The 22,323-nt window shown below is 45.5% G+C and overlaps 2 protein-coding genes across 2 annotated transcripts; one reads left to right on the top strand and one right to left on the bottom strand.

Moving 5' to 3' along the window:
• Positions 1-675: 675 nt before the first annotated feature.
• On the top strand, positions 676-15,268 carry LOC126559655 (mucin-19-like). Its single transcript, XM_050215826.1, has 8 exons — positions 676-2,801; positions 11,615-12,386; positions 12,555-12,711; positions 12,816-13,044; positions 13,751-13,866; positions 13,945-14,344; positions 14,421-15,028; positions 15,131-15,268. Exons 1-8 carry the CDS (start codon positions 725-727, stop codon positions 15,266-15,268), a joined length of 4,497 nt encoding a protein of 1,498 aa, XP_050071783.1. The 5' UTR covers positions 676-724.
• A 5,066-nt stretch (positions 15,269-20,334) lies between these two features.
• Positions 20,335-22,089, bottom strand: LOC126557817 (serine/threonine-protein kinase pelle). The gene is made up of 4 exons (XM_050213713.1): positions 21,880-22,089; positions 21,124-21,802; positions 20,931-21,054; positions 20,335-20,833 (listed from the first exon to the last, which is right to left on the bottom strand). Exons 1-4 carry the CDS (start codon positions 22,087-22,089, stop codon positions 20,335-20,337), a joined length of 1,512 nt encoding a protein of 503 aa, XP_050069670.1.
• Between the last annotated feature and the right edge of the window lie 234 nt (positions 22,090-22,323).

The following is a 22,323-nucleotide window of genomic DNA, read 5'->3' as shown; positions in this document are numbered from 1 at the left end:
CGCGGTCCGTTCCTTGGTACGACCGGACGTTTACGGGATTTTGTCGTCGTCCAAAAAGTAGATAGTCGCGCGATTTTACATTGACCGTTTTGTACCCGTAGTTTTCTTCAGCGACAGACGAACAGACAGGACTAGATGTGCGATCGTGTTACTCTCAAATGAAGCAAAATAGTACCAACATTAACAGCACCTGTTTGTGATCGTTTTTTGTTATGGTGAGAGCCACTGAATCATAGAAAGCTTACCCACTTTACTGGTTATAGTCAAACGTATAAAAGCTGTCAGTTGTTAGGCTGTGAAATGAGTGTGTTCCTCTTAAGAATGTGCCTTTGTTAGTGGTGGCACTCAAACCGGAATGTTGCGGAAAGTGCCAAAATATGTGCCAAGTTTTATAGTTGAAAGATACCCAAGTGATTGATGCTAAACAGAAGCGAAGCCCGCTTGTTAACGTACTTTTGCAAGCAGTGATTGTCACCAAAAAGCGCCATGAAGCACGAGCAACATGTGTAAAATGGTGAAGTAGAGCAAAGGACTGATCATGTACACCACCAATGTCGACAGTCACGTTAGTTAACGTTGTGCTAGTAAAGAATCCGGAAAATTCAATCAACTGTCGGTGTAGGGTTCTGTGATAGTTTTCATGTTTTATCGCGGATTAGTTCGACACTGCAAACAAGCTAGAAAATATAGTTCCATTTCTGCGTGGCATACCCAAGTAACGAAGATGTACAACGATAGCAAACGCTTCCAGAGTCGCAATCAGGGATTATTCTGCGATGAACCGCATCCCGTCGGCTTGCTGCCGGAGGTGGCTGCCGTGCGCAGTGAGATGGAAAAATGTTTCCCCTATTCTATACTGACCAAGAAGCACCAACTAATGCAGGCTGTTGGTGGGTCTGGTGGTGCGCCAGCGGTTTCAAATGTTGGAAAACCTTCACCACCTCCTGCACCGATCGCAGCGAGCTATCTGAGCCCTGCATTGTTACCGGTGGTTGCAACAGCCGGTTTAAGAGAATGTACAACGTCGGTGGGTGTGCTAAATCCCGGTGCTGTGACTACTGCCGCAAGCTCAACCACGACCAGTGCTTTTGAACCGATTGCGGATGTAAATGGATTTTACGGCAATGCGATGGTGACCGATGTGGGTATTTGCTTCAGCATGAGTAATGTAAGCCTTAACGGACACCCTCCGACAATTCCACTCGCTACGTGTACGGATGTGCCAATGGGACCGACGGCATGTCCACCACAGGCAGCTCATTTGCGATTAAACTCACCGAAACGTTCTGCGTGCGAGAGACGAAAATCATACGAAGATCCAGGACCAGAAACTGCATTGTTGAATGCCCGGCGGCGAGCCGCAGCGTTCGTACCCGTGTCGGCGAACGGTCGGTTTAATCCGAGAAGCATTCTAGGAACGGCGGCTCAACCATCCCCCAGTTCCGTTGCCACACATCATCGACAGCCATCTTTCTTTCCCGCATCAACGGTGTATCCTTTGGCACATCATCCCACGGCTGCCGGTATCCCGGTATTGCCAAAGCAACCGAAGCAACTGCCGAACGCGCACCCAGTGCATCAACCACTGCCACGACAGCGTTCGCTTGGAATGGTGGGTAAAAGTGCTTACGGTATTGTTCGATCGACTAGCTCGGATCGGGTGCGTGGTACAGGTTCGCCTTCGAGCAACCCTGTTGGCAGTTCGTCGACGTTGGGCACGTTAGGCCTGGGCATGACTCGATCTTCTCCGCCATATTTTAAGCAACCACCCGGTGGCTCGAAAGCAAACTCGGTAAACTATTACCAGGCTCCAGCTGCTGCACCCAGTTCTGTTATGTCGGCCAACCCTTCACCATACGGTAGTTCAGTTGGGAACCATGTATTAACGACCAACATAAATCAAGGACACCATGTGCCAACCGGTGGTGTATATCATCATCGTGGAAACGTTCTGAAATGTCTTCCCCTGTCGAACGGAATACCTCTTGCCGGAGGGTCTCCCGCAACAGCTGCCGGGTATGAATACTATAGGTACGCGATCGAGGCAGCGGAAAGCGTTGGAAAGCTACAGACTTCCCAATCGGTAGTACTTCCCAGCAGTACAATAGCATCAGCCATTGATGAGAATCCGACGAGCACCAACGGACCAATGATGGATTACAATGATCTGCGTCAACTTTTTCTGAAATGTTGCTACAATGAAATGAAACTGCTACCATCCGGGACTATTTCAAATGCATCCACTGTGCTGCCAACCGACGTATCTGCTCCCACATCCACCACGACTAGTCTGTCGAGCAACTCGCCAGCGAATCCTTACGAGTTTGACACGGAACCAAGTGCGACTGGCGTGATCCCATCAGCTTACCCATCCGGCAGCCACTACCCGCTAACGAGCCGATCCTGTCCAAGCTCACCGAACGGGCCCCACTGCCATGTATCTCCCGCACTGCCAACGACGGCCCCGTCCGCCTGCTCAACGCCCATCGGTGATGGTAGATTATCGGCAAAGCACGATCGAATCGAGTTAAGCGGTGATGACGTGCGTCCGATGGAGGTGTGCAGTGATGATGGGGGGGAAGTGGATGCTGCAAGCCGGGACGATGATGTGCTTGATGATGAACCGAAAGATTTTACTATGAAAACTATTGGGCTTTTGGAGCGCGCGAGCAATAGTGGCGGATGGCCGTCGAGTGAAAAGGCTGACAAACGTGTAGGACCGGCGAAGCAGTACGAGGATTGTAGCAAAAAGGAGCTAAAGGCTGCCCCGAAAAAGAAATGGATACGGCACTATATGAATGGTAATTGGTTGCAGCACTCTTTTAAAATATTTTATTAATTATATTATGCTGTACGAATAGTAGGATAACGCACCAGGCGTCTCCATGAAATGCGAATAATTATGATTTTCGGAACGCATAACGAGCGATGATGATCAAAGGATTAGTTAAAATAGCTTCATCGTTCATAACACAATCGATCCGATCAATCGTAGCCCCGAGGGGGGGGGGGGGTTGTGCTTTAGTAGAGCTATGCAATGGAATTGCATAACGGGAAGGGCACCCTGCAGTAGCACACTCGCCAAAGACTCTATTGACGTCTGTCGATTCAGAATTCCAGCATGCCCGCTGCTTGTCTTTACACTTGACGCAGTTGTTTTTGCCGTTCTTGCTTTGTAACGGTTGGTGTGTACGTGGCTAGTGGGCACTCAATATCTGCTCTTGCATGCATGCATGAGTGCAAAACTACCACACCGCTACAGTCGAGTATGCATGTAACCAAATGCACTCCGTATCACACCACCGGGCACGATGCTGTTGAAGCGGCCGACCGCAAAACATGTGCTCTAGCACGCAGTAATAATTCCATCTCATGATCACACATCGGAACCGGGCGCCTGATGAGGCAAGGGGTGCGTGGATGGGCAGTGTGCGGGACACCTTCCACCTCACCTTGCTGACCACTCACTAGCAAACCGCAATGTGGGAATAGTTCCGGGAGGGAGGAACGTTTGAATTGCGCGACGAGCGTTAGATAATAATGGTTGAAGTGTCGTGTTTCCTCCGGGCGTATTCTGATCCTCACCGCACTCTCCAGGCCGGCACTTGGAAGGGAGCTTAACCCACAAACCACGGGATGAAGACGGGAAGAGAGAAAGAGAGGAAGAGTGAGCGAACGTTCGAGGGAGGAGCGTCTGCCGGATAGGCAGCAGGGGTTTGTTGATTGTATGCTCTTGTCTTTCTTCAATCTACTGCTCGTGTAGTGCACCGTCTTATCGGTGCTAATCAAATGCAACTTCGCACCAGTCGAAAGGAAGATTCGCGAATAATGAAAGCAAATAATCGCTCGCCTCGCCGCGTTCACCGTGCTCGGGATGTTGTGCATTAAGGCTTAGGCCCAACACAAACAGGTACACGCTTGCAAACTCTCGCAAAGTCTGAACTTATGGCTTTTCCCACTTTCAGCCGTACGTCCCGACGTTCCCCACCGCCAAACGGGGCGTTGGAAATGAAAGGGAGGGGAGAAGGAAGCTTATCTTTCCACCATGCACGTCGTAAAGGTTGTGCAATCAGTGCGCACGTGTACTGAACCGGTTGCATAGATCGTAAAGCTTCATCGTTAAGCTCGCATTCCAATTATTTATTTTCCAACTCAAACGGTTGATATAACCTACTCAAAAGATGGAATTAATCGATCAATTTTCTCACTCTATTGCCAAAGAGCTTACCAGGTAACGTAGGACAAACTGTAGCGTAATTGACATTAGATATCTTATTCCTCTTAGAAAGGGAAGAAAATCCTTTCCCAATTCGTAATGCGCAACAGGCAATGCAAATGACAACGCCACCTGCTATGTTGCCAATGCTCTCTCACTTCATTGGTTTCAACGAGAGGCTCTGTGGAGGCTGTCGAACCTTCTTTTTTTTCTTTTAATTTTTACATCCCGGGGGACTCAGGATAGGAAAACAGATAAAAGCAAGAAACAGATTTATTGATTTTTCCCTACGTTTGGTTTGGAAGATTTATTATTGGCTCGCTTTACCCGCAGCCGGTGAGGAAAGATGATTCAGTGAAGGTTGCCTGTAGGTTGCAACCGGCCCAGTGCGTTATGCAATCATATGCAACAAGCAGGCAGGCAAGCATGATGATGCCGATGACGGTGAATGGATTGTGCGGTGCGCGATGATACGGTGGCGTCGTCGGCCTGCATCGCGCTGCTGCAGTTCAAGTGTTCGGCTGAACTGCAGCGAACTTGAACCTCGGCTGCGACGGTCGGGAGCAAAACAGGAACCGGAGTGCAGGCGGCTGAGCGAAGCGGCTGGAACGGAAGGGTTGTTCGTTGCTTTGCTCTCCGGGCAGTCATAATAATATTGAAATAATGATAATGCCGCAAAACGGACGCGGAGCAGGGCAGCACCCTTCCAGCGCTCACTACCGTGGCGGTCGTGTGTTGCATTTGTATTGCATCGGCATTATTTTGATGCCTGTAACTGTACGCGCGCACGAAGAAACAGCACACAGAGAGCTGTGAGCATGGCGGTGGCTAACAGGTTTCATGATGGTGAATGTCAATGTCGTTCCGCAGAAGGAAGGAAAAATGGGCAGCAGGATTCTTTTTTATGCGAATTAGAGCGATCGTATGAAAAAAAAAATCTATCAAGGAGTCGATTAATAAAATTTCAGAAAGTGTAGAAATGGAGACGCCTGGTTGTTTTCTTCGCGTCGAAGATAAATTCGACATTTCAACTGTCTTATGAGCTGTTTGTAATAAATTTCGAACAACAACATTCAACTAGTAGTCATACATCATGAGAATGGCGTCAAGAATGTGCTTAACGCCTCCCAGGTTCCTTACTATGATTCGAATTTATCCACCACCCTTACCGGTTGTTAACGTTGCATCATTGCACGACTCGTAAGGGCGGTAGTGGTAACAGGTTTACCAGTGTGGGCTTAATACACCAATCCCCCCCCCCCCCTCCCCCCTGTCTGCTCAGCGCGATACGATAATCTAATTATCGGGCGCAAGCCGGACCGTGAAGCACGTGGATGGTCATTTTTACCGACACTCCTCCACTGCACGGCGCTACTAGCCGAAGACCAATAGTAATGCCGATAGAAAGTGAAGGAAAAACATATTTTTACGCTCACCCACACGCGTCTGCAAGATAAATTTCGAACTAGGAAACAACGAATGAACAAATCACGTCTTGAGCAGGTAGAACCTTTTTTTTTAATTGTCGCAAATTGTTTAAACTATTCAAAAAGAAATGTGGTGCCTTGCATTAGCATTGTATTTTTGTTTGTTCTGTTTATTTACCATCTACAACTACATCCACATAGCGATGTGAGGCAAGGTGATCACCTTGTCGCACCACAATAGTAGCGTCAGGGTCGATGGCAAACATTCCACAGACACAGATGATAGTCCCAGTTGGGGTAAAGGCGTAGTAGGGAGGGAGGAAGGCATCTGGACTATCGGTCGGCGTGTATGCACGTGTCGCAGCACTTGTGAAGGTACAGCTGAAACAATCAAACATGACAAAACCAGCGCGGCTATCGCAATACATGCCACCAATCGTATGGACATGCAGCCTTTAAATGACAAAATACACTGGCCATTCTACCGATCTAGCGCCAGCGTGGTCGGACGGTGGTATGCGTGGAGCTTGCTGCTATTGTTGCTGATCACCGTGGCACCGTGTGCCGAAAGTAGAACCGAGCGGGCCAACGGTCTATAATCACATTACAGTGCCGTTCATGGACACTGTTGTGGCTTTCCATTCCACAAAGCACTCATTTCACTGTCACGGTGTTTTAGCTACTGTTGTGAAAGCGATCGATTTCTTTGTACACCCAATATTAGATATTTAGTTGGCGTTAGCTGACGGCATTGGGGCTGCATCCTGGATAAGGCGAGGTGTGAAGGTCATGACTAAATGCCATTGCCATCTAGAATGACAAAAATAGTATTAAAACATGTGTATGATTTATTTTACATATTTTGTAACGTGTTGCATTGATACGCAGTACTATTTCTCGCTTTCTTCTACTTTTATACAATAAAAATTTAAAACAAAAACAAACAAAAAACATTCAAATCGAAGTTTTAACGTGGTGCGGAGGTAACGTTTCTGTGAAAAAAGAAACCCAAAACAAAACGGCACATCAGCGAAATTGGAAGACCAAATTTTTGCAAATAGCTGCAGACTGCACGCCGCGTGTTGCTGCTGCTGCTGCTGCTGCTTGAAAGTGGAGTATGCTTACGTTTGCACTCTCAACAACCGATTTGAATAGTCGCGTAGAACATCACTCAGTCGGCGGGGGTTTATTTTTTTTTTTGTCTTACCGTGCTCTCCTTCTGTCATTGGATAATTTGATAACGGTATCGGGCGCGCACACCGGTGGACTAACTGCGATGAGCACATTCGCATCGCTCGAACATGTGACCGGCACAAAGCATTGCACAGTCCGAGCAGGATAAGTGGCCGAATCGGAGTAGTGTGTGCGATTGATGGGCAAGGGAAGGAGTCTATGACCAGGAATGAGGACGAAGGCAAAAAAAAACGAAACGTGAAACCGATAAACCAGCCAAGTGGGGATGAAGAAGAAGCTACGATGCTCGTGTTCTTTCAAGTTTCCTCACGCTGGAACATCACCACCTCCACCACCACCTTCACCAGCTGGAACAGCAACAAGAGCCTCTGGCCGGAGCGGAATGAGCATGTTTGTGATTGCATAATCGGTGAATGTGTGCCGTATTGGCGGGCGACCATGTGCAGCAGTAGTGCGGTGTGTGCGTGTGTGTGGTGTGCTGACTCAACGGACGTCATTCGCTCACTCTCTTGGCCTACGTCCGTAGCGCCAGTCCGACATCCGAAGCAGTGGCAATTTGGAGGAGAAAAGCTGGGCTGTATGGTGAGCGGGGGTTGGAACCACGCGGTTACGCCAATGTACACGAACGTAGGGTGATTATCAAGGAGCGGGGGATCGCCATGATCCTGGGGCCGGAGAGGACAGAGGACGTGCGACGCGTACCTCCAGTTGTCATGATTGAATGTGCGCAAATCGTCGACGACTCTCGCTCTCTCCCTTTGCGGCCAATCCCGTTCCGTACCCGTTCCTGTTTCATTCCCAGAACGCTGCTATTACATGGCCATGGCCACCAGTTTATCTGTAACACTGGAAAAGCTCGTGGGTTGATTGTCCCGCTCTCTCTCTCTGTCTCTCTCTCGCGGCTGACTTGTTTTGCCACTGCTGGCTTGGTTGTTAATGTGTTCGACAGCGTTTCAAACTTCCACCCCATGCTCACACCGACTCGGCAGGCGATCGGTGGTAGGAAGCAACTGGGTGGCTAAAACCTGAGACACAGAACAGTCCAGGAGCCCGAGACCGACGACTCACGTGGACTGGCAACGAAATGCAAACCATGCGACACGCATACAGCACCAGAGTTTTCCGCTTGGAGGCCCATTCTCCTTTTCCACTTGCGGTTCCCGTTTCCGAGGGGGTTTTTCTTCTCCAGTTACGGCACAATTTTTTTCTTGTTGCTGGTGGTGAGGCGTCCGGGGATAAATAGGGAGGAAAAGGATGAAAAGTGGAGGAAATCTCCCGCGGGGAAATCCTTGCCAGCGTCGTCCATGTCGATATTGAATGTTTGTGAACCACAATTTGCTTTACTAATTGTTTTACGAGCTTCTCGTTTGTATAATAATTCTTATTTAAAATGTGTATAAATATCTTTATCCTGAAATCGTGACCCCGGACAGTCGCAAGAGGCACGGCAAAAGCTGTCTCGGTTAGATAATCAATTATCCGATTACGATCCAAAGTTACATACCCGGTACCGGTACATGTATGGGAATGTTTCCATTCCAACTGCCATTGAATATTCACGCAATCACCTCCTTGTGTCACTGAAGGGCTTGAGTTGAGCATTGATCCATGATCTTTAATACGGCTGCTCTAGTTTCGTGCCATTACTTCACATTACATCGTTGGGTTTGCATAAACCAACCAACCACCCTGCCCGATCGAACCCCGCGGGAGTCGGAAAGGGTCAGCCGTGTGTAGCTACGGGCGTCCTTGTTGTTTGGAATCCTAGAATACGTGTCGGTGCATAATTATTTCGACAGCATGGATTTGTACGTAAATTCTACGCTGGTAAAGAAAATAGATAAATTTCGGGTCCGAATCACTGTATCGAGGAGCCAACAATCGCTGTTCAGTCACCTAATATACAGGTCGATTGATAGGTCTACCATCTACGGCCAGCCGTTCCGAAGATGCGACAATCAGAATTGGAAATGGGCGTCTAACCTATTTGTAACGCTTTGGCCATTTGTAACCCACTATAACCGGGCGATGGCGTATGGTGTAACGCTTGCATTGATGGTGTTTCTTGATGGGACATAGTAAATCGGGTGAAGGTTTTTGCTAGCCGACAGACGCATGGAGACGAAGATCTAGGCCGATCCTTTCCATACGAATAATGATTGGATCGCATATTTGTGTCTTTCAAAAGGGGTTATAAAGGATGGATTTTGTTCGAGATAGATAGCAGTAAAATTACAAATAAAAAGAAATGCTTTACATCACTTTAGAAACAATGCAGATTTTCTAAAATAATGCGATAGTTTCGCATTAGAAAGATTGGGTGATAATTTACACTAGCCGCCTTGGTATTCGTCCAGAACCTGCTAGTGCCTTTGTCACGTAATCATGTCCCTAGCGGCGTCCGTAACAATGCTTCAACCCGCATTCACATCTGTTCCGCTTTGTTCAACGCAACCGATAGAACACGTGCCTACCTTTCCGACCGTCACACGCGTTATCCGTTACGTAAACCTCGCTTGCGGACTCGTTCAAGGAGCTGTCCTTCCATCCTTTTCTACCCGTTAGAGATACGTAGACGCTGGGCAGCCCAGCAGAGAAGACCTCTCAGACCGAAGCGAAGGCCTCTATATTTGCAACATCCTTTAGAGGGACAGTGACGACAACGGTCATGGTGGGGGGGGGGGGGGGGTTTCCGTAATGGAAGTCCTGCAAGTGTGAATTCTGGTACTTTGTGCTGTCCTGTGTCGACTGAGGACTAATTGGTGTGTTGCTTGTTACGTTCGTTGGTATTTGTTTGTTGGTTCATCGTTTTCCCGCTTTTCTTGCTATGTTGGTCCCGATGGTAACACCTGTTGCAAATTGTGCTGGGAACTTTCACAAGTACGAAAAACCTCTGACCTTATGCTAAACGAACCTCCGAAGGCTTGTGCATTGGTGAAACCAAGCTGGTGGTGTCTATTGTTTCGAATGCAAATGTCAACGTAAGGTGAAGTTTTGTACGAGTACTTTGACTTCACTTTAGAGTTTTGTGCATGTGGTAATTTTTCCTATTCTAATTTCTATTATGACCGACAACGATAAGCAAACAGAAAAGAGGGTGTTTTTTTATCAAGGGAAAACTTTTGCGTAAGTAAATGTTAAGTATGTATATATAATCGAATGAGGTATACTTCCAACTATAAACAATCATTTACAACTCCATATCTTCTGTACGAAAAAAAAAACGTTCAATTCAAAGCATTGCAAGGTTCTACCACACACCGGTACACTTGCTGGCTTTTCGCTGATTGAGTCGCAAGTAAAGTGCCACATGTCATGTGCCGCCCCAACAACAACATCGGTGCGCGGAAGGGCGGAAATACAACGTAGGCTAAAATCAAACCCATTACATCAAGCAACTAGCGGCTAGGAAAAGCGAGACGCACACACCATTGACGCGCCACGGTTAGCCCAGCGGAACGCAAATAGCAGCAAACGTTGCACTCCCAAAGGGGCGATTAGAGCGGGACAGTTGCGACAGTGCTGCCGTGTGTGTACTTGCTGCATTGGAATGTTGTGTCCATGTGGTTATTAAACGTACTACCGGCGCGAGTGGAACGGATCGGCGGTGGTAAGGTTTATTTTGTGACGAAAAACAAAAAGGACCGCGCAACGGCAGCGTGCGCATCCAAACCTGCTGGCCTGCCGTTCGAGGATTAACTCGGACGACATGCGACAGCTTTTTTCCCGTTTTCTAGGGCGACGGTGTAGGTCAGAAATAGTGGCGTGTTTGAGACGATTGGGAAGAAAACTGTTGAGGTAATAATACCACACACCGCCCCGTGGAGGTTCGTGGAGCACGGGCGTGTGCTATGCAAAATGTCGCTAGAAACGATGCGCAACGAAGGATGAGACGGTGGTGGCGTCGTTATGATGAAGGGAGAGGATCGGGCGAGGTGGCGGTACGTCAAGATCGTACTGCCGCGTGCTCAACAAAAACGTGTAGTACCGCGATGCGCTCAATGTTGTTGCCTTTGCGGAGTTTTACGGGTGGCTAACGGGTAAGCGAGGGATAGGCTGTGCGGCATGATCGGCTTTCGAGGCTTGTGGGGAAGTGGGTTCCCATATTTACTCTCCGATCGATCGCTCCGTACCGTTTACTATATTAAACGGTGTGCAGGATGGGTGGAACAGATGATTGATTTAAACAGGAATATATCCTATGACTAGGATGCCCATCGTAATAGGATAACGGCAAGGATATCGTAATATGAAATGCGTTGTAAATGTTATTAATTCTAACAGTATTTCCAGTTCCAGTTATATGCCTGTGATAAGTCGATAAAATTTAAAAGGAATTCTCATTAAGTTGGGTCAAGTGTTGTGTCAAGTAGATCTTTTTAAAGAGAATGGGGCAGCAACTACACTTGATAAGTGAGACCTCTCGGTGCCTTAGCTGTGGCTGAGGGCTAAGATCTCGTAAAGTACACAGAGCTACTTGATAAAGGCAGAGTCACCTAGTGACGTCAATGGGTTCATAGTGAGGACGAAGCTACTGCATAAAACTAAAGGTTCCTTTCAAAAGAAGAGTGATTATTTGAGGACAGAGCTAGTCATTTTTGGGATCCTTGTAAAATAAAAAGGGCTCTTAATTTATTAAAATGAAACTTAAAATTAAAATTCTTTTTGAGTCCATTGATCAACAACGATTTCATTGTACTCCTCCAAATTTAATTATACTTCTGGTTGCATAGGCAAATCGTTCTAAAAACTCTTCTCCTCGTTTACCCCATTCCAGATGAGCCGCTTTCGAATGGCCACTCCACGGCACCACCGCTGGTCGTGATCGCAACCAACGGAACCCAGCACCATTCGAAGCATTTGACCGTTAACCATGTGGCGGTACCGATCAGCACTTCCAACACCTCCCCGATGACGATCGACCTCTCCACCAAGGGTCTAAATCATCCGCAACAAAACACGCACTATCAGCAACAACATGCCACCCCGGTGCATCCATCGCACGGTCTCTCGACGACACCTCCCGCCTCATCTACCCTATCATCGCTATCCTCCTCCTCGTCCTCATCCTCATCCTCATCATCATCCTCGTCGTCATCGTCGTCCTCATCGTCGACGCTAACCGTATCACCGATCGACGACTCTCAATCGTCGCTAAATCTCAGCAACGGTGGTTCCACCACGAATGGGTACATCGCCAATCATAGTGCCAATAGTAATGGCCCAACCACCACCACCAGCTCTACCACCGCAGGTATCGGTGGTACGTCACCATTGCCACCCGGATTGACCAGCGTGCTCCCGATCAACATTAACAATGTGCTGCAGGCAACAGCTGCCGTTTCTGTGGGAAGTACGTTGAACGGTACGAGCCCCATCCTGGGCACGGCCCATCATCCTACGGTTCAGCATTTGCCGTTGGAATTGCAACAACAGGTGGCAGCGGGACTGTCGGTGGCGGCGATCAACTCGCAGGGTGCGACCGCTGCCCTGTTTGCCAACATACCGACGGGCACGCGGCGGAGAACGACCAGTTCCAACAGCAATGGGTAAGTTAACTGCAACACACACAGCTCAAGCATGCTGGTTTACTAGAAAGTTAGTATTAGCGATTTAATTGCTGCCCATTCTTGAAAGTATTTCATTTATGCTTATCATACAATGAATGCGTAACTTGATAATTACCATCAAATCTGATAATCTAATCTTTGTTCCAGCGTTGGTACGCGTGAGGTGCACAATAAGCTGGAAAAAAATCGGCGGGCCCACCTGAAGGAATGTTTTGAGCAGCTGAAGAAGCAGCTCAGTCTGCAACCTGACGAGAAAAAGATCTCCAATCTGTCCATTCTGCACGCAGCCATACGGCATATACAGGTAAGAGAAAAAACCACTAACATAGGACCATCCTTTGGTGCATTCTTCCTTGGTTGCAACGATGCCTATTAACATTTCGCTTTCGGTCCCTGCTGTCTTTCTAGCTGCAAAAGCGCAAAGAGCGTGAGTTTGAGCACGAAATGGAACGATTAGCCAAGGAGAAAATTGCGGCCCAGAATCGAATTTTGGTGCTGAAGCGCGAAATCACACAAATGGGCGATATCGATGTATCCCGGCTGGCACCGGACACCGATATTACGCCCAATCCCACCAACGGCGCTGGCAGTCTCGTCAATCTCGTCAATCCTGGCAGCAGCGTCCCATCGGAGCGAGGTAATGAAAAATGGAATTATGAAATAAAATTTAGCCTAAAATATTTGCTTAGTATTTAGGACCTTATTAAGGGATGCGAAGAATTGCGTTGAAACATTTTACAAGGGCAAAGTCCTTTTGGGTGCACTAAAAAAAAAAGGAGTTATTCTTTTTAGTGGAATCACATGGCAAAACGGAAAGGGACATGCGAAAAACAGACAAACCAGAATGAAATAGTGGGCGTTTGAGTCACAACACACAAATTTGACTTGATAAGCGTGCGTATCCATACGAACTGGTGCGATGCACGAAACGAGCGATCCTCCTGCTTCTGTTTTGCAGTTGATTGATGTGCTGTTTGATGTTCTTAAAATATTCCCTCAACATCATTCGCAGACTCCTTCTGGCGTCGTCTCTCATTCTCACTTTTGAGCAGCAAATGATGCACTGCGCAACTTGCAAACTGCACTTTTATGTAGATGGCCGCAGATGGGAGTAGGCTCACAATTATATTCGGGAGGCACCATCATCATCGTTTAGATTGTTGTTTGTGCAGATTTGAAAACGATGCGAATAACAAATCCAATTCATTTGTCAGATCGGTACGATCTGCGTGAGTGATTGCGTGTTAACAGAATGGGTCTTAAGGTCCAAGACATTGTCTTGCTCAGTTGATCCTTCGTTTTTTTAAAAATAATAGTTTGTCCATTTTTTCTCTCTTTCATAGATCAACAATCCGATATAGGCGTTGTTTCCAATGTGCCGGGACGTAATGGCATTCGTTACAGTTCCAGTAGCTCTCTGTCCAGTATAGCTACGAATGCCTCCATCGGTAGCCTGCCGGTAAGTAGCATGTTGGGACCATCGAAGGATGAATAAGTAACGTTTCAAAAACGTAAACCACTCTCTGCTCTATTACAGCTTCAAACGACCATCTCCCCGGTCCTATCTGTATCATCGCCAACACGTGCCAGCCCGGCACTGAATCGTAATTCGACCTCTCCTTCATCGTCGCTGTCGTCGTCTTCGCCGTCCTCGCTGGCCTCATCCACGCTATCGGTTTCGTCTGCAGCGACGAACCTGTTGGCCCCGCTCTCGCTTACCACCAAGGGCACCAGCAGTATGGAAGCGCACAACGGTATGGCAAGCATCGGTGGTCAGCAGCAACCAGCATCGCTCAAAATCACGGCGGCCCCACTGAACGGCTTAAATTTGAGCAGTTCATCGCTGGCCATGGTGAACGGTACAAGCATAAATGGTACGAACGTCACATTGAACGGAACAACCACAACGACCGCACCATTGCCAGTTATTGTCGGAGGTAAGTTGTGCTTGGATAAACCACAAACCCCATACATGGAGTTAATATAATTTCTCTCTATTTTAAAACGCGGCAGCAAATGGGACGACAAATATAGTTGGGATTGCCCATTCGCAGCTGCTGGCAGCAACGTCCGCTGCAGGCGGTAACTCACCAGCCATTCAGACTATCCCACTGAACCTAAACGTTACATCCAGCGCGGTGAGCAATGGATTGAGCGGTACTGGGCCCACCTCGATCGCGATCACCGCGACCGGTAGCTCGGTCGGTGGCGTTAGTGGCGCACTGAGTTTACCCAGCCAGGCTCTGCAGCTTACCAGCAGCAGTGCCAATGGCATCAGCAGTAGCAACAATAGCATTACTAGTACGGTCGTTGGTACGGTGGCAAGAACGGTGTACAACAGCACCAGCATTGCCCCGACGCTGCCAACATCGGCGACGACGACCACGGTGCATGTGCCTGCCATAGGTAGCAAAGAACTGATCAACGGTACGATCGGCAAGAACGGTACCGTACGGACTGATAATAGTAAGCATGAGATTATCGCAACACAATCACAACCCACCAACCACAGCACGGCCGTTAACGTAACGGCGGCCCTCGACCCACCGGGAACGAAGGTTATCACCATCATGAATGGTAACACGTTCGCTCTGGCTCCGTTGGATAAGGACAGTAAGATGGTACGTATTCGATTGTACGGTCCCCCTAAGGCAACGTTGAATCACGCTAAATTCCTTTATCCACATTGCTTCTCTCTCTCTCTCTCTCCCTCAATTTTACAGGGCGTTGTGTACAGTCCCATCTTGTTGCCGACTTCGCAAGGACTCCGCGTGATACAGCAGGCCTCGAACGGATTGGCAACGATCGAGCTTGCACCGCCGAATGGCGGCAATCGTCTGCAGCTGCATTTAACTCACTAAGATCACTAAGATAATGGTGAATGAGGAGCTCTTTGGATATCGAAGATGTAGCAGAGATCATTCACGACGGGATCGTGTGCAAATACAAATTATCGAACTTAAATACTAGAAAAACAACAATACATCACTTGTGGTATGCTGCCCCAAGGATGTGGCATCAACCAGGGGGGACCAAACTACTCTCTCAGTAGAGTAGATCACCATCCAGGAAGCGTGTACCACGAGTGTGTGTGTGTATGTAGTGGTGGAGCATAGCAAGTGTCTTCGCCTATCGCCAACTGGCATATATTTATCTGCGAGGCGGAGAGCGATGGCGCTGAGAAGCTTCGGCTTCTATAGCTGTTTTTATCTACCATGATCGCGTTTTAGTGCGTCCAGTGGTGGTGAAGAGTTAGAGAGGACGCTCGTTTGATGCGCGGTAGGATTCGAGTAAAATGTTTCCTTCTTGTTTGCAGTGTCTGGTAACAAGCAAAGAGATACCTAAAGAACAAACCGAGAAAAGGAAGGAATGTATGCTACTTAACGGAACGACTGAGGCGATCTGAAAGCTTGGAATTCTACCTGGAGTGGATATGGATTTCAGAGTACAGATAATTGGATCCTAAAAAGGATAGAATGCCGGTGCCGCCATAATGACGAACACCGCACAGTCATACAACTATTGATCAGTTCCTTCTGCTGGGGTAGAGTGCCCTGATGAACCACAGTAGAGCATAACTGACTTTTCCATCTTTTTGGAAGACGGCCAGTAAAATCAATCAATTTGCCCATGAGACAATAGTGTGTAGTATAGCAAAATGCTCCAATTATCCTCTCTCTCAATCACGCGCGCGCGTGCGTGTAAACTTTTTATCGTCACAAACCACGAAGGGCACCAAAACAAAAGTATAAACCTTAACCCCTTACAAAAAAAAAAAAAATAGAAACGGAAGCAAAACTCACAAACACAAATGTAGTCTCTCCCCATGACCAATTAGTCAAAAAAAAGGTTACTTTTTTTAAAAGTACTTCCTTCTCCAGTAGAGAAGCGACCGACCTGGGCAGAGAGCTTTTGTGCGAGTTGGTGTAAGGCTGTGAAAGCAAAAAAAAAAAAAAAAAAAGGAGGAGCAAAAAGGAGCATCATGTGCAAGTTATACGAATCGGTTTCGAAATTCTTCCTCTTTCAACTGTCGACCCCTGTGTAGACACCTGTTTGGTTGCTGGTAAAATCGAATGCAGCATCAAAGCAAATCGTGCTAGAGAAAACAGGCGAGACAAGCGAAGAATCATATACAGTGTTTTATTCTTTTTTTTTTTTTTGGTATAGAATCCAAACACAGACACACAGTACACATACAACAAAAAAAGAAAAGCACAGACAAAGGATGAAAGTAGTAGGAAAAAAGTAGTATAAAACAATTAATTCATACATAAATAGAACATAATAACAACGCGTACAGTAGAAGCAAAGAAAAAGTCAACCGGGATTAGATGTGGTCAAAATGCACGAGAATAGTAGATTAGGTGTTAGTGCTACCTTTTTGCTACAGCTACTATGGACAAAAAACCACTACTACTAGTACTACGAATACTACTATAACTCCTACAAAACACACTACCGCTACTACGTCTATTGCTACGATCACTGTTGTGTTTAGTGTGTGTGTGTGTGAGTGTGTTGATGTGTGCATGTATGTGTCTTTATCAGTGTGTCCTTTGTGTCTTTTGGAGGCGTCCTACAGAAGACAAGCAAACAAACAAACAAACAAATGCTATAATAAAGGAGAGAGGGATCAACTCAACAATTACAGTACTACTAACGTAGTGTAATTGTTTACATTTATTTTAGTGCAATAGTAGTAGTGGCATACAGAAAAAAAAAATACCCGAAGATGATATCCACAAGGAGAACCACATTTTACACACGATACAAGTTCTAAACTAAAGGCAACAGTTAGAATATTGCATACGCGTATCATAGGCAAAACAAAAACACAAGAAACGGATCACGTTAACTAAACAGTAGTGGAAGTGTAATAGCGAAAAAAGGTAGCACGCGTGAGAACTCTTTCGCAATTTTATACAAAACTCAGAAAAAGAAACATGTGTTTGCATTAGGTTTGCTGCATTTCTTAACAAGTTCCAATGTTTTCTTTACTTTTCTAACGCGTGTGGAATTTGCTGCTTTTTATCGGAAGCACTCCTCACGCGATTAACGAACGAATTATCGCAACGAAAGCAAGCAAACAATCAAGCCGCCCTGCAAGGCGTTGCAATACGCCTGGCTTGCATTGGAAGAACGGATAATAATGAGACACAAAGACTTGGTAAATTACTGTACTGCAAACGACTACTACTACTTCTACATTTGCAAACCGATAGGGTGGTTGGTAATAGTGCACGAAAAGAAGGAATTATATTTCGGTACAGAAACACAAAACCTCTTCCTGAAGAAAACCTACGACAGATGGAGACAGTAATAAGAGCAACAATCATTTAAAAAAAGTAGCAAAACACACAAAGTTGCAGTTTCATTGCAGATCAATTGATCGAATTCCAATTGTGTGGCTCCGTTCACAAACAAAACAACCATCACGGCATGATAGTGGTGGAAAAAAAATGAAATGAAACGAAACAACAAATTGTACAGGCGGAAAAATGAAAAGATGAGCGAATTAGTTTACAAAACTATACAGTATAAAACAAGAAAGAACTTTACGAGCATGATAAAGCAGGGTGAAAGTGTGAGAGGGAGAGGGAGAGAAGGATAGAGACGAAGAGAAGTAAAGCAGAAGTAGAGTCACAGTCAGGTACGAAACAGAAACGAAACACTTTTACGTACACAATTTGTAAACCAAACAAAACAACAAAAAAAAGTATATATACATATATTTTTGTATTGTAAATATATTGTAATAGTAGCGCAGAAATGTGTGTAAAAAGTGTGTGTATGTATGTGTGTGTGCGTGAATATCGATAGAGCAAGAGTCGGATGGACCTTGAAATCAGTGAAGGCAAGGAAACAAACAAGTTAAATGAAGTAAATGTTTGTAGCTTACTACAAAACAAAAAACGGAATTAGGGAAAGGCGTGGGTCATAGAAACGAAACGAATGAATGTGTGTATTTATATTTTTGAATTGTTTTTTTTTTGTTTTGATTATTATTTTTTGGTTAGTGATATGGAGACAAGGGCGACAGAAAAAAAAACACAACAGAGGAAATAATAGAAAACGTCCACACAACGAATTGAACGTGTACGTGTGTTGAAACAGCCTTAAATGATGTAGCGCTCAAATGCCTATACTGACTGGACAATTGAAAAGGAATCGGAGGAAATTAATTTAAACCACCTTTAGGTCTCAATAATTTACCATACAAATTTCATCTGCTGTGCGCACAGCAATTAGAACCGACTGAAGTAGAGGCAGTAAAGATAAAGGGGGAAAATAACGAACGAGAATGAGAAAAGTACGAAACCGAGAGAAAGAGTGAGTTAGAGGAGCTGGTGTAGAAAGAACGGTTAGAAGTTTGTTTTAATGTGTTTTATTTTATGTTTTAAGGCACTAAGTTTATTATATATATATATATACATATTGTACAGTATTTAAAACAACAACAAAAAAAAAACACACACAAATACACATAGAAAAACTGTAATAAAAAAATAAAAATCAAACATAATATCGGGAACATCATCATGCGTGTAATTTTCCACGAAATGAAGCGTATGGATTTGCGTTTCAATGTCATGTGTAAAAAAGTAGCAAGAGAAAACAGAAAAACAGTTAAAATAGTCTGTACAAACCAAAATGTACTATTTTCTACACAAACAAAACAATCAATCAACAATAGAGAGCAAATCGAATGGAAACACTGCATTGCATTGCAAAAAAAAAAAACTTAATAATTAGTTCGAACAGTTTGAACAAGTGAAAGAGTAATTTGAATCGAAATCAAATTATTATTTGCAGAAAAAAAGGAAAAGGAAAAAAGAATGCAAAAAGGTACAAATGAACCGGAAACCTCCAATTTGATGGGAGGGAGTTTCAATAACTACGAAATAAACAACAATGAAAAAGTAACTTGTATAGCGAAACTTCTAAACACATCTGATGACGCATTAGAATGTTTGGAAAGGGTTGAAAACGCATAACACACAGTACAACACAGCCGCATGCAACGGATGATTCCTTGATGTGACCGATAGTGAACGTATGCATGCAAAGAATGCATAAAATAAACAGAACGGCTGTAACGTCGTGATGAAACAGGGGAAAGCAACAGCGATAAAGCAAACAAGAATCGAGAAACGAAAATAAAGGGAAAAAAAGAAGCGAAAAAAAATCACTCATCCAACAAAAAATCCCGTAGCGATAAATACTATCAAATACTATGATTATTGTCAGTGATGATAAAATTATTGGAAACAAAACGACAAAATAAAACAAAACAATAAAAAAACTATTTTAAAAAAATATTTAATTTGGTTCAAGTGTTCGTCGAACCGTAGCAAATAAGCAAATGCGTCCGAAATTACACTCCCTAATAACAAAATCTTGCTGCTCACTATAATGAGAAATTACTTTTCTCTAGTAGCAAAATCCTGCTTCTCACTATGGTGAACAGGCACTTCTCACTATAGGAAAAGTGAAATAAAATGAAATTTTGCTCCCGGGCTGTGAGTGAGCTAGTGAGACGAGAACCATCAGTGAGCTAGCTCTCACAAGCAATCCGGATCGTCAGTGGACGATGATGACCTATTGTTACTATTTAAATGATGAAACAGAGCTTCAGTTCAGCTTAGAAAGGTACTTATAACAATACTAATTTGATGGTTGAAAAAATTTTGATTATATTTTTTAAAAATATATTAAACTTTGAGTTAATTTACACAAGGCACGACACAGGTTTGTCAACTATAAAGCTACAGGTAAAATTTGTGATTTGCTTGATTAGGACAGCGTAGCTTATTGGTAATTGCTATGCAACCGATGTACGCTTAGCTTGAACAAAAGGATTGGACAATTTGATTTGTTTACGGATAACTGCAGACGGAATGATGAATGTGGATACTAAACAACGTCATTATGAATCCAGATATCGCATAACGGACACCATATCTAACCGCTGCTTCGGATCATCGGTCGTACACATGTGACCTACCATGAGCAACTTGTACGAGGAGAGTAAACCGTCCGGATCGGTCGGTGGCGATTTGTCCATCAGCTCCGATACGTCTACACGATCCTGTACGGCCTGACCAATGTAGTCCTTCAGATGTTTGTACGTTCGCCGTTCGTCCCACGCACGCAACCCAGTTCCGATCTCGTACAGCACTACGCCAAAACTGTACACATCCACCTTGGTGCTAAGCTCGCGGCGATCGAAAAAATCCTTCGGTATGTAAGGCCGGGTACCGTACACACAGGACACAACCATCGCCTCATCCTGCTGTGCACCTTGGCGCGTCAATCCAAAGTCGCCGATGCGTGGTTGCTTGTACTCGTTCAGCAGAATATTGCCCGGTTTAATATCACCGTGAATGAACGGTTTCTCACCAAAGGTATGCAGGTACTGGAGCCCTCTGTTTGTACGGGTCGAAGCAAGCCAGGAGGGAGGGGATATTAGATATTCCGGATCCATACAGAACATGTAGTTTAAATGGCTCATTTTTTACTTACTTGGCGGTTCCTCGGGCAATATTCATCCGTTCCTTCCATGTCAATGGAGATGCGGGCCGTCGTGCAAACAGACATTTGTCCAAAGATCCACCCGGCATAAACTGGTACACTAAACAGGGTTCCTCTACAAAAAAGAACTTACGTTTAATTCCCTGTGTTCCATATGTTCTCCATGTTACTTTTTCTAACATACTTTCCAAACTATACCCATACAGTGGCACAATGTTGTCATGGCGACATGAATTAAGGTAACGCAACTCGTTGAAACTTTGCTGCAGCTGGATGCGTTCCGCTTCGCTCGTCTTTACCTTGCTGTAGTCGATCTTTTTGATTGCCATATACGTGTGCTTGAAAATGCCCCGATACACCGTCCCGAATCCACCCTTGCCAAGAATGTTCCGTTCGCTCCAATTGTCTGTAGCGGCCGTTAGATCGGCGTAGCTCATCTTCGGTATCAAGCTGGACAGATCGGCTAGCTCATTTGCAAACGGAGAATCATCCTTTGAATTCGAAGGATTGCTTTCATTCTTCCCCGGTGTACTCGTTCCAGCTGGGGCTTTTTGCTTTGCTCCCCCCTCCACAGCCTGCTTCGGCGAAGGGGGAACCCGATTTCCGTTCACTATTTCCGGATTGTTGTTAGCATCTGCCCCGGCGTACGCACCCATACCTGCCGTGGGACTACTGCGCGAATGTTTTATCAGCACGTGGTACCGCGGTTCAACGTATCGCTTGATGAGTTCCATGCAGTTGTACAGTTTCTCCCGGGACAGCACTACAAACAGTTCCGTGATGGTATGGTTATAGTTACCCCATTTATCGAGCAGATCTTCCGCCGGCGATCGATTGTTCCGTTGGCAACATCTCTGCGTACTCTGCGGGGGAATGGGTGGTTAAACCGTGAAATTAGAATGACTGTTTACGCGATGCCGATGCATCGTTAATAGCTTACGTCCAGTTCGGCGCTACTATATCCCATCTGCTTTTCTCCCAACTCGTACCACTTGTTGTCTAGCTCGAGCAGCGCGGCCAAGCGTTTTTTCTCCATCCGTGGAATGTCGTAGATGTACACAAAGTTGGATAGATTAGGAACGCTTTCCCCACCACCGCCACCGACTGGACCTTTTTTTCCCATTGTTTGCTGCCCGTCGAGTGTAGTCATTTCAGAAATTGCACCTTAAACTACTAAACTGGACTGGACGCACTTTACAGTTAGAATGAAAAAATCCAATATTTCCGCTGGGGAATTCCCATGTTGTGATGGAATGTAATTTATGCGAGAATTTGAACAAAAGCCTGTTTGTTTACGTATGCAATAATGTCAATACAAACACAGTCAGTCAAATTGACAGATGCATGTTTGACACTTCTGACCCCCCTGAAAATAGTCAAACAA

The sequence above is a fragment of the Anopheles maculipalpis genome, chromosome 2RL (genome assembly GCF_943734695.1).
Source record: "Anopheles maculipalpis chromosome 2RL, idAnoMacuDA_375_x, whole genome shotgun sequence".
Taxonomy (NCBI): Eukaryota; Metazoa; Arthropoda; class Insecta; order Diptera; family Culicidae; genus Anopheles; species Anopheles maculipalpis.
The sequence above is the reverse complement of the archived record's forward strand: the minus strand, read 5'-3'. Positions and strand labels throughout refer to the sequence as shown.

Excerpts from the sequence above, each read along its gene's own strand:
- LOC126559655 (XM_050215826.1), top strand. The coding sequence starts at position 725 with ATGTACAACGATAGCAAACGCTTCCAGAGTCGCAATCAGGGATTATTC. Across the intron at positions 2,802-11,614 it reads GATACGGCACTATATGAATG|ATGAGCCGCTTTCGAATGGC; the intron begins GTAATTGGTTGC and ends ACCCCATTCCAG. Across the intron at positions 13,045-13,750 it reads CAGCGTCCCATCGGAGCGAG|ATCAACAATCCGATATAGGC; the intron begins GTAATGAAAAAT and ends TCTCTTTCATAG.
- LOC126557817 (XM_050213713.1), bottom strand. The coding sequence starts at position 22,089 with ATGACTACACTCGACGGGCAGCAAACAATGGGAAAAAAAGGTCCAGTC. Across the intron at positions 21,055-21,123 it reads GTATGGGTATAGTTTGGAAA|AGGAACCCTGTTTAGTGTAC; the intron begins GTATGTTAGAAA and ends TCTTTTTTGTAG. Across the intron at positions 20,834-20,930 it reads ATTGCCCGAGGAACCGCCAA|AGGGCTCCAGTACCTGCATA; the intron begins GTAAGTAAAAAA and ends CCGTACAAACAG.